The 13074-nt window shown below is 35.6% G+C and overlaps 1 protein-coding gene across 7 annotated transcripts in view; it reads right to left on the reverse strand.

Moving 5' to 3' along the window:
- TTC7B (tetratricopeptide repeat domain 7B) overlaps nt 1–13074 on the reverse strand; it is a 120217-nt gene that overhangs the window by 46984 nt on the left and 60159 nt on the right. For all 7 annotated transcript variants that reach the window (XM_038138550.1, XM_038138548.1, XM_038138553.1 and 4 more), the window contains one exon: nt 11755–11915. In XM_038138550.1, coding sequence (XP_037994478.1) covers nt 11755–11915 — 161 coding nt within the window. The remainder of the gene's footprint in view (nt 1–11754; nt 11916–13074) is intronic.

Raw genomic sequence — 13074 nt, forward strand, 5'->3', positions numbered from 1 at the left:
AAACGGCTCTTCTGGAATACAGCCTGCATTACAGACACAGAGAATTTTAAACCTTATAAGAAGTTTTGATACACTACTAAAATTATGAAGAATAGATAAAAACTACCAAGTGATAGGATGATAAAAATAAAGCTGTATATTTTATGAACATCATTATCTGTTTGGGCCCGTTTGACAATCAGAAGTTTAAATTACTGGCACAGAGTGCCAGAGTACCCTTGACATGGTGAAATAGCACTCTATTAAGAACAGAAGTACTGAAGAAAAATCGATATTCAAAAGAGAAATTAAGAGTAGAACAATGTGTGTCAGAGATGTAGAATAAATACAACAGATAAGAACAGAAATCTGTTTGGGTCAAATCCTTTGGGGAAGGGAAGTAGGTAAAACAGGTTCTTTCAAAGACAAATAGGCCGTTTGTTCCAGCAAAAGCATTTTCTATGGATGCAGATCTTTAACATCACTAAAAATAATGTGAATCATATCATTTTAGGAGACTAATTACCCAGACACAAAATGAAGAACAAATCAAACTCTTAAGTGGAAAGACTTAGTTATTCTTGGAGCTAATAGCTGATAAATTTATGAAATAGCTACTGAAGCAGCAAACGACTCCATTGCTTGAAGACTGTTCTCACTAACTAATGAGGACATTATAAAACAGCTGCTCATAACCTAATCCATAAATTACTGGATTTTATTTAAATAAAGAATGAAAAATTCCAAACAGGTTTATAATTAGGTCTTTGAATGTCAGTGACAAATAACTTGATAGCAAAGGTTAGCAAAGACATCCAAGATGCAGCAGAAGCCTGTTGTTTAACACAAGGATGCTCAAATATTTAGGGATCTGTGTCTCAAGTTGAATGGGTAAAACTCCATGTGTGACAAGCCAATCACTGATAAGATGTGCAAGTAAGACATCAGAAATGTGCAGAGATCCTATCAAGAACAGCAGGGGACAGGCAGGGGACAAAAGAGCAACACAAATGCTGCATCTTATGTAAATTAGTTTAAAAAAAAGCTAAACTACACTTGAACAGATTATTATACACTAAAATTATAGTCTTTTATGTATCAAAGTAGGAAAAAAGAGAAAACGTGTTTACTAAATGGGGATGAAAATTAATAATATTCAGGAATGAACCCCCAACCTTCACCATAATCTTTACCTATGTTGTTTGATATATGAAAACTATGACAAATGGAGAATAGGAACACTTTAAGAATGACTAAAGTCAAGGCAGTAAAAAATAATCCATTTCTCATAATTATGGAAAAAATGACACATAGGACTGTCGTTTCTAAAGTAAAACTTCAAAGAAAATATCACTTCTGGAATGAGTGGGGAACAGCATCTATATTGCCAATGATTTTGTCAGGAGGGAAGGAGCATTAAACAACCTGTATAACCATTATTCCAAACCAGGTAAGACAGCTGTGAAGAGGCCAGATGCAATTCAGGGACTACTCATTGAACAGAAGAAGAAAGACACAGTAGCATTGTACAATATCCCAGTGAGACCACACCTGGAATGTTATATGTAATTCTCATTGTAACAGCTAAAAAACCCACACACCTGAGGAATTTCAAATTGGACCAGCTGCACAGAAAGGCTGTAAGGATGATCCATTTACTGGAAACCACAGAGTATAAAAAATATTTCATTTAGTCAGTCTAGCAGAAAAAAAAAGCCAAGAAGAAGTACAAATTCTTTCTAAAAATACAGACGAGACAAGCAGCAGGAAGGGAAAAGAACAATTTATCTAGAGGAAATTGTTTCCCAAAAACAAGTATATCTGAAGGCCATTCAGACTATTAAAACACTAAGGGTGGGAATCAGGTCTTCTAATTTATAATTAGGTTGCAGAAAAGACTGCTTCCTTACAGTTTGTTTTGTTTTCACCACAGAAGAGGTGGTGCAAATAACCTAATTTCTTAAAATACAACTGGTAAGTTCATGAGAAGCATTACAGATAGGACCACTATAATAATGGGGCCTTGTGCCATCTAACGTGCTTGCTACTGCTTTATTGCCCAATCAGTGCAAACTAATCTATTAATCCATGATCTGAAGCTTTCTTTACCATCCAACCAGTGTAATTTGTAGCAAAGAACTTAGGAATCTCCAAAATACAATTGTTGTCATAATTCTCATCCAGCCTGTTTCACTTTTTGAGAATGCTGCAACTACCACTTTTCTTCCATAGTAACTCTCTTACAATGTCAGGAGATCAAGAGGAGTTAATTGGTCCTATACTGGCTTAAGCTATTGAAGGTATTTCTCATCTGTTGAATGAAGCAAAAATTTGAAGTATGGAAGACTGAGCTCTGCTATGTGACAAGTAACACCACCAGTACTGAGAACTCTTGGTTATTTCAGTGAACAGATACTGCTCACCTCAAGCATCATTTTAAAACCTGTTGTTTTGCTTTTGGGATCAAGTCAGCAATTTCCACAAGTTGCTGCACACTGGAAGAGCACAATGGCTTGGATCAGCCATAGTTGGATATCTGTAGTTAATACACTACTGCATGGATGAGACCTGCCTTACATTCTGTGATCCTTTCTTCAAATCAAGCAACCTGACACACTGTGATCCTTCCCCCAGACCTGCCTGCTACAGCCCTGTCACTCAATGCAGTAGTATTCAGGAATCTCCCTAAAGTCCCTCAGATTAGGCAACATCCTACAGGAAACTTACAGTTCCACTAGACTTCTTTTGAAGAGTCCATATCCCCATATCCTGATCAAAACTGATCAGAATGCTCTATTTTCAGTTAGTGTTGGAAGCAAATTTCATTATTATTCTCTTATTATACAAATTATTTACATTGTTCAGAGCATGAAGAAAATAAGAAAGAGTTGTACCCAACACTCAAAAGTATGTGCATTGAAAATTATAGTGTAAAGCACCAAAAGCCTTGCTGGGAAACCTAAGAACCACTCTAGGAAAATAAAATTTAAAAGAATGCATCATATCTCCTTGCTTAGAATGCAGGATTAAAAACGCAACTACTTTGGTTTGTGTTTAACCTACTTGGAGTAAACTTAGTAAGTTTTAAGAGAACCTTTTTAAATAATTGAAGAGTTTACTAAGAGTAACTTCAGCTAACAGTATTTTTTACATGATAATCAATTATTAAAAATGTTAGGAAATAATTAATATACTGGCAGTCCCATAAATATGGGTACAAGCAACAAACAAGCCACACAAAGTATCAAATAACAGTCTGAAGTATCAAGTAACAGTCTGATCTCCCAGAAAACCACCACATCAACTTATACAATAGCTTAACTAGAATAATAAACTTTATATATAATCAATTCTGATATATAGCCTGTTACTTACAAGAGCATAAAAGAAAGGTGGCAAATACCAGTTCTGTGTGGAGTTATATAATACTTCATTTTTCACTTTTAAGTGCTTATTTGATATATCCCACAATTTCAAATCCTCAAATGTTAGAAGAATTCAAAAGAAGTTCTGGCTTTAAAACCAAGCACTATATTAAAAAAGCAAAGAAAACTCCCTAAAAAAAACAACTCCCACAAAAACTATCAAACAAACAACATCCCTAGCCCCAAAAAAACCCCCTCACCAAGTCTAACCTCAAGACTTGTAAAATGCTAGACTAACTAGTTTGACAATAATTCTGCTCTAAAAAAAACCCACAAAAAGTATGATGCAGAATGTAATGGTAACGATACTGAACTCTGAAAATAAACTCTTTTTTAACAGACAACGTAGTCTTCAGATTATCTGAATTTAAGGGAAAAAATAAATATGGTGATGTAGAGCTTACATTCACCTGCATAGTTCATACAGTTTGATGTCATTTCTGTGACAAACCGTGACGGTGTCAACTGCTTGTGCAAATTAAAGCAGGTTAACTTTGAAACCCCACAGAATAATTGAAGTGGGAAAGCAGTACACAGAATGCACAAAATTAAGGTGGAACAAATATTGTTCAAAATTGATTATTTGGAAGAAAATAAACTTATTGACCTTTCTAGATAAAGTGTTAGCAAGTCGCTCTTTGCACTCAACAAATACATACATAGGAAAGCTTCTGATGATTGACAAGAACCATAAGAAATGAGGAAGTAGACAAGAAGCCAAACCTTGGCATAGTCAGTTTTCTCTGTGTCAGTACAGGTTGTGAGCAAGTGTCCTTCTAAAAACCTTGTAATTACTCATAAATAAATAGTTTAGAAGAAAAAGGCTAAAATTGGAAGGAAATTCTGAAGTTCCCAGTGTTTATCTCATTCACAATCCAGATTTTGACAATAGTTTACTGTCTGTAAGTTGACAGTTTCTTTTAGAAGGAGAAGGTAGGGCCGACTGCCTTAAAATTCTTCACTTGAGAATTTCAATTGAATCCAACAGGACTTTAATTTACATGTAATATACCCCCTAATGAAAAGATCCTTATAAAATACAGTAGAAAACTTCATGAAGAAACTGTTCAGCAGCACAGCTTAATAGCTGCCAGGCCAAATTTCTTTTTAAAAATGAAATATATAGGTATTGAAACAAATACAGCCTTTGCAATCTATATGTGGAAACACATAATAAAAATAACTAACCAAGAGGCAAATAAGAATGCCAGCAAACAGGTAGCTGGATCAAAGTCCCCAGTGAAGCAATTATGCTCAAAGTAATTAACACAACCCTCCCCAAGAGATGTGATGCAGGTGCTTCTCTGTATAATGATGTAATAAATGTTATTGAAATCTTTTGGGCAGTTCTGGCTCACATGTGATGAAAACTGGCTACAGTGCAAGGCATAGCTGACAGGCTGGAGAACATGCCCTTACTGCCAGCAAGTACCATGATGTTTTATCAGAAAGGGTGTTGGGAGGTGGTCTTATTACAAAAGCTACCATCAAGAGAAAGGAGTCACCAGGATTGCAGAGGGATTAGCAAATTATGATACAAAAACCAATGGCTGGAAAGAAACCAAGAAGGGATTGACTGAAATTAAAAACAAAAATGCAGTCTTAATGAAGAGTGCAATTCCAACACTGAAACAAGCTACCACATGCTACTATGGTTTCTCCAGGTTTGATGTGTTCTTATCAAGACTGAAGTTCTCTGGAAGGGATGCTTTAGCTAAGCCTATATTAATATAAAAAGTAAAGCAAATGTAGGAACTTCTAATTTATAGACAGTCAGGGAGTTTAAGATTTGATCCTCCTGGCTTCAAACTATTAATTCAAGCATCCAGTTTTGACAGCTGTCCCTTTAACACTTGCTGTAGAAAGCTTACAGCCAGCTTCACATTACTCAATTCCCAAATACCTGCCTCATCAGCAAAACACAAAATGACACAATTGTAAAAATCTAATGAAACTGGAAAGACTATGAAAGATATACAGATTTATAATGGATGTATTTATGCATTCGGTGATCTTAGATGCAACCATGATAATCAAAGCACAGAAAGAAACTTAGTGAGATGTCTTCTGCAATTGCAAAGTGAGCTCCTGCACAGGCTACCCCATGCTGAGTATTCAAGGAAAGTTCTATTATCAGGAAAGACATAAATATAAAGAGTTCATTATAAAACATGAAAAATCATCATTTGTAAGTACCTTGAAATCACTTAATGCCCAACACTGGCAATAGGAGGTCAAGCAAACAAATCTATTTTTTTAAAATCCCGAGAAAAGCATTTAGCTTAATAAAAAAATAAATGTCCTAAACTGTTTCTCAATCAGTCACCAAACCTTCTCCAACATCGGCCGTGCAGATCCCAAGTACTGGGAAGCCCATATACACACAGAAACACGGATGAAGTAAAAATAGGCTGCTCAGATTGCTATTTGAAGCATGATTCTCAAAAAAAACACAAGAAGCAAAACCAGCCCTCAAGCCCCAAAATAACACAATTTTGTAAAAATCATGAATATTTGGTATCCATTGGATGGCCTTCCTTGCACCCTATTATTCCCCATATTTTTGTTCCCACAGCAGTCAGACCTGTGATTTTTGGTGCAGTGTATATATATTGTATTCCATATTATGAACTCAATGTCCTTAAGAAAATGCAGATCTCTAAACCATAATGAAGATAGTTTCTGACTAAAGCCAGAACAAATTAGTTATACTTGAAAACTTTTTGTTTGCCTGCCTTGAATTCCCTGCAGCAGCCAGCTCATGACCCAAACTGAGACTCCTTCAATCAAGTTTCAAAGAATCTACAGCCTGGCAAACATAATTCAGGGGTAAGACCCTGAGGCCAATGACCAATTTGTTATATAAAGTAATGTCTACCTATCAACAATGTCTTTTTTAATGGACCATTCAGTAAAAGCATATAACAACAACTAAAGGGGAAGAGGAATGGGGGAGTGAGATAGAAGAGCCTAGGATAAAAAGAAAAAAACACAAGCAAATGATACAGTGTTTCATAACTTACAGAAAAATCATTCCTGAGAACTCATTCAACTCCCAATGTAAACAGGATCAAAATTGAATGAATTTGAAAATTCACGTTGTCAAATATTGACAAGAATGCATACACAAACCTGAAAGACATGATTTTGGCAAGCACAGAACATCACTGCTTCTTGTCCAACCTTATCACCCTTTCTTCAAATAACTCCCAGTGCTCTATTTATCAAGGGAAAAAACCCACAAAAGCACAAGTTTTACCAGCACCACACACTGCAGTGCAACTACAAATGACCTTGGGAAAGCAGAACAGGGTAGTCTGTTTCCTTCAGTCGATAAATATCTTCCTGTTCCACAAAACACCAGTGTATGTGTATACAACACTGCCTGTACCAACCAGTTATTTTTTTATGCCCACCTGGACATCTCCAAGAAGGAAACAAGTTTTGACTCACTGAACTGAGAGGAATGTTAAAAGGCCCTCTGATTCTGGGAAGTCTAATGCAGCTCAAAAGAGCCCTTGAGGGTCAGGAAGGAAAAGATTTAATAGTTTTCAGAGGAATGACATATTGGCCTGATGCTTCTGTGAAATATTCTTGGAAGAAAAATAATTTCCATCACACTTCAAGAAATGTAAATGTTTAAACTGTGAACTAAGTCTTCAGTTGTCTTCAAACCTGTTACCATATGCCTTTCCTTTTTGAGTGCACTTAACATTAAAATAACATGCTTGCACTCCTCAAATAACCCATCTGCTGTTCCCTACTTCTGCTACTTTAAAAGCTTGTCAGCTGCTATCCATTGCAGTTCCAATTTTTAGCATAAAATTAGCAATTTACTATTTATTTTGCCTAATTTATTTTACACTAATCGTAGGCATTATATTTGTATTTAGGTACCCCACCATTTGAAATATTAAAGGAACCCCAAACAGTTAAGATTAAGAAATCAATATCCCAAGTACTTCACTAGGAAATCTGACTCCATCTCTCTTGACTGAGATTAATTATGTTTTAAATTATATAAAAATATGTGTATTAAGTGTGAATTAAAAACAGAAGTGTTGTTTCAAAATTTCACATCCTTCAATACACCCCTAAGACATAAATTCCTTGTAACAAGCAGATGAAAGAAAGAGGGGCTACTGTAAATAAGGCTGCTCAGGTAATTGCACATGCACGATATACACTGTATCTACTGCAAGGCCAATAGGAACCAATGCAATGCAATTGCCTCTATGTTGCATCACCCTGAATACACCCTCAGACTGGAATGCACACCTCTGGGACTGCTTACACATCCAGAGGGGAAACCACTGGATTATTAGAAACAAAACTCAAGGAAAATCCAAGCAACTGAGACCTGAAGCCCCGCTCATGGCTAAGTACTTTAGCAATTTAGGATATATTGTGGCTCCTCCTGCCTAATCTCTTCAGGGCAGCACATCCTTGCTCCTGTTTCAGGAGCAGAAAGGGATCATCTCACTCAGCTTCCCACATAGTTTGATGGTTTGGACTCTGAACTGCATCATTTGTGGGTTAAAATCCTGTCAAGCTGGAGGACTGAATTTCGTATTTCTACTACTGCGACAAGATCTCTAATGAAAGGAGAAAACCCTTTTCAATGAATTCAACCAAAGTAGCATCTGACTGGGATTACCTATTCAGGTTTATTAGTGCTGGGACCTTATTCCCACCCATCTCAGTACTGATACTGAGTACAGTATTCATACTCTTCAATATCTTAACCTGTTCGGTAATCTTTTGTCTAGAGATCTTTTTTGTCCCTAGATTAAAGCATGCTCGGATTGTAGGAGGCTTCAAAGATTAGCCAGCATTTAACAGGAGATTGATTATATTCACACAGCTGCTTTCTTTATAAATAGAGTGGCTACAATCTAGCAATTTAAGCCTACAAGAAGTTTGAAAAAATAGTGCTATAAATATTCAGCAAATAACTTTCTTTTTAGTATCTCTGAAAAAAAATTACTATGCATTTATTTCACTTTTACAGGTTTCTTGGATTTTTGCCAATAGTTTTCCCAACACCTATTCAAATCTCCGAGCAAACTGCACATTTATGCTGCCAATATAATGAATAAAGGAGGAACAATCAACTCTCTATTCAAAGAAAAAGCTATACCTTGCTGCTAACAGCCCAGGGTTTTTGCTCATTCCTTCCATTCCTTTAGATGGACAGAATTCTTTGGCTCTGAGGAATTTCTTTCTACTTATTGACCTAAGATGCCCAGGGCAAAATCATGATCTGATTGGCCAACTCTCTAGCTTTATAGTGCAGGAAGGTTAACATTAATTGCAGATCCAAAGGTATCCTTGCTTTATGCTTCAAAAATTGAACTCAAACTCCAGGAATGCACCAGGTTTTCAAATGTCAAAAACTGACAGACAACATATTTACTAATTGATTACAACAGAAGAGTGCTGGAAAGGAGCAACTTCTCTGCATTATTCATGGTGTATTCTATGAGTTCCTTGCAACCTCTGGCATTTTACAAAGATGCAGTATTAAACTTGTGAAAATGTAGATTCTTTTTAAAGCAATGCAAAAAGAACATACAACTTTGAAGAGAGCAAGAACAGCACTCAGTGCAGCAATGCAATGACAGCATACAGTTATGTAGGTAGAAATAATGCAAAAGAAATGAGAGAAATAAGGAATAACATAAATCACAAGCACTATGCTTTAATATATCCAAGTATAGAGATTTATTACTCTTCAAAGCCATCACAATATCAATTTGCATAAAGCTGTGGTAAAGTATCCTGACAGAAACACAGAGAATACCAAAAGAACTCTTGTAGTATTCAGCTAACTGGACTGCAGACATAACTGAAAGATAAAGTATAGAGACATCTGAAGTGTTTACAAAACCCAATAAAGCACCACAGGTGAATAATGAAATGTTTCAGTGTATCTAAAAATCAGCAAGCTATAGAGGAACACAAGAGGATCTATTCCAAATCTACTAGGAAATACCATTAGATTATACTGTTTATAGAAGTTGCAAAATAAGAACATGGATTCAGTAATACACTAAGCAGTTGTGTTCTGCATTCTATATATACACATGTACACGTTGTCAACCATTTCAAGAGCATTACATGTAGTTTTCAAAAGTTGATAAATCCTTGCAAAAATAATCCAGTTACATGACAGAATCAATCCAAATTTATATTATTGACTAGATGTGCCTGTCTGGCTGTCAGTATCAATTGGAGAGAGCAGACAAGAAATCTCAATCATATTTTCCACTTCTCTGGGAAATTGACAGCACTAAAGACAAGACTCTGAAAGACTTTTTAGAGAAACATTTAACTGTTTCACCTTGGATTCTTCAGCATTTGTTACTGCATGCATCTGATGGTGATTACTACTGCCAAGAAATTCCCAGATCTGTACCAGTACACTGTTACCTGTAACGCAGTACACTGTCTCACCACAGAGCCTGTATTATACAACAGAACACAGAACCAACAATTTAGAAGCACTACTATGACCTGAATGGTGTGTGTGTGTGTATATATATATATATATATATATATATATATATATAGAGAGAGAGAGAGAGAGAGAGAGAGAGAGAGAGATACACATACCTTAATACAAAGACCATACTGTAATGAACAACTCAGACAACGTGTTTAACCAGAGTTGCAGTATAAACTACTCTGGAAACTACTTGAACCACATTTGAAAATAAACCACATTTGAAAAACTCATAAATACTTTCTGAATGCTCACAAGAGTATTTTTAAACATTTTGCTGAATGGGCCCTTGTTCTCCATTACAACAGAGATTAATATAATAGGGAGTTCTCTCATAACAATAGGGAATTCTGAAAAGTACAGTCTCAGAAATACTTCTGGACTATTACTACTCTGAGACACACAGCAGTTACAGTTACATTATTTACATTGCCACTAAGTGGCAGAAGATGAAATGAGGACAGACAGAAGATGACAGTCAAAGTTCTTAGAACATATTTGTCTTTAACAATAATAGGGTATAAAATTAGGAAGGTGATACTTCAATTGCCTCTCAAACCTTGACTTAATGACAAGTCCCTTGGTCCTGAGGAAAGCACAAACAGATTTGAAGAGAAACCACTACACAGTTCTGAAATTGTGAAACATGTATAGAAGCTCCTGATAAGAACTGAAACAAGTCATAGGTGTGTAGATAAGCTAGGAAGTGAGATACAGCAAAAGGCAACAAAAGCCATTGCACAGAACTGGCTGCAAGCCACAGAAGTTCTGACAAGAAGGGGTATCAACAGAGGTCCTGGTCAGATTTGTGAGGGGAAAGGCAGCAGTACCTTATAGAGTCAATCAAATGCAGACATGAAACGTCAAGGAACGGGAAGGGAAACCACCATCGTTTCTATTTTCAAATGAATAATACTTAAAGAAATCATGTTTTGCTGGTAAGCTGATATAATAACAATTTATGATTATAGGCTGGTCATTTAGAAGAATGAGGTAATTTAAAAAGTTGTCCAAATAAGCCTGTGGGATATGTGTAGTATTACAGATTACAATCTTAGTGACAGCTGGTAAAGCACCAAAGTGGAAGACAGGAAGTTGATGAGTTAATGGAAGCTGTCCCTGAGATATTTTCCTATAACGAATTTTATTAGATTTTCATAAGAAAATAAATTTTAAAAACCCAACAAACAAAAAAAAAAAAAAAAAAAAAAAAAAAAAAACCCCAACCAAAAAACCCCTTAAAAAGTACAAAACCCAAATGTATGTTAAGATGTACTTAACCTAAAAAATAAACAGAAAGAATGATTTCTTTCTTAAACAAGAGAACATTTAGCAAATATGCTTCTTCCCTGTTCACTTATGTAGTTGTCCATCAGCCAACTTCAGATGACTGTTATTATCTAAGCAAATGAAGAGATTCTCTGTTTTGTGATGTATTTTACAAAACAGATTCCATGCAATATCCATATCTGTAAGATGGGATACATGTAGCCTAGCTAATAGTAAAGTCCTGTTTACACTTTTATTCTTATGCAATATTGCAAGAAGACACAAACATAGTACAAAACATGCAACAGGGAGAATTTATTTACACAGATGGTGTAGAAAAAAAACAAAGTAAGATAAACTATCCAGCTCTAACCTCCCTTCCAAAATAAATCCTTTATCACTGTTTAACAAGCCTTTAATAAACAGACTTGCAATAACTGGGTGGGAAAGAAGACTGCTGGAAAAAAAAAAAATTGACTATCTTCAAATCCATCCCCTCTCGAAATGAATGAGATGAGAATCCAGGAAAAATAAATAAGAGAGAAAGCATAGAAAGGAAACATGACATTCACTCACATAAAATTTTCTGGATATTCACTCAAGGCCATATCAATGATATTCAAAGCATCATGATAGTGTTTCTGGGCTGATAGCAAGAGTGCAAGGAGATGAAGAGAGTTGGCATCATCTCCTTGTAGCTGCAGAGCCTGACGAACATAACCCAAAGCTTCTGGTATCTGATTTAAAAAAATAAAAGGCAGAAAAAGAAAGCACCACTATTAGAAGTATTGCCTTTTACTTGATTGACATCCATAAAAATTTCAAAATGCTCTCTCAGGTAACGTAGAATTCTATTTACTCCTGTAAGACACTACACAGAAGTTTAAAATTGGCCTGATGCTCTACAGTGAACACTGAAAATTAAATAATATGTTAACTCTGGAAAGTAAGATGTATGTTTTTATAGAAAGTTACCATCAGCCCCTTAAAATATTCTCTTTCCAGCCCTAGCTGTATTCTATAAGATTCTGAAAATATTTGCAATGCGTAACTGAAATGCATAGCAACTTTTCTTTATATAGAATTTCATTGTCTCCTCAGCTGCCTATGCTTTTGTTCAAAGTACAGTCAGTGTTAAAACCAAGAAATTTAATTAAGCAACACAAGTATTTTGGAACCAAGAAATTTAATTAAGCAACACAAGTATTTTGGAATTCAGAATGTACAGAGTCATAGCCTTCTCCTCAAAAATATTTTGTGCTAGTAAAGTGACAATCCATTCCACTCTTAAGTGACATAGTCCAAGTTCTGTGCTACTCATTAGCAATGAAAAGTACTCACTAGAGAATGTAAACAACTGTGCTCAGGGCTACTTCGTGAGATAAACATGACATAGGAAGAGACTTACCATGATATACAGAAAGCAGTTCCACATTATCCAAATTCATCTGATGTATGGTAGAATGCCTTAAACATAACAGCTATACAAGCTGGACTAGGCTCTGATCTCTTTTACAGTGATAACATTTTTTTCAGTTTTCTTAAACACTTCTTTGTAATTTTGTCCACAATAACCAAGCCTCACACAGGTATTCAGGATGGACACAGATATTAGCAAGTACTCAAGATTTAAGCACTGTAAAGATCAGTAAAGACTAGATTCTAGGATTTGAGCAGAGATTACATATAATAGGTAAAAACACCTTAAAAACTGACTTTTTTTTCCTCTCTGTCTAGCAATATAAATGCTGAAAGTAAGTGGAATTACTTCTGTCTTATTTCTGATCCTAGAGCTGGAAATAATGGCAGAATTCTGGAGAATTGCATAAGACTGAAGGGCTTTGGAGTGAGTATTTCAGGATTTTTTCCATATATGTGAATATGTGCGCAAGGAAA

This window comes from Motacilla alba, chromosome 5, assembly GCF_015832195.1.
Source record: "Motacilla alba alba isolate MOTALB_02 chromosome 5, Motacilla_alba_V1.0_pri, whole genome shotgun sequence".
In the NCBI taxonomy this organism is placed as follows: Eukaryota; Metazoa; Chordata; class Aves; order Passeriformes; family Motacillidae; genus Motacilla; species Motacilla alba.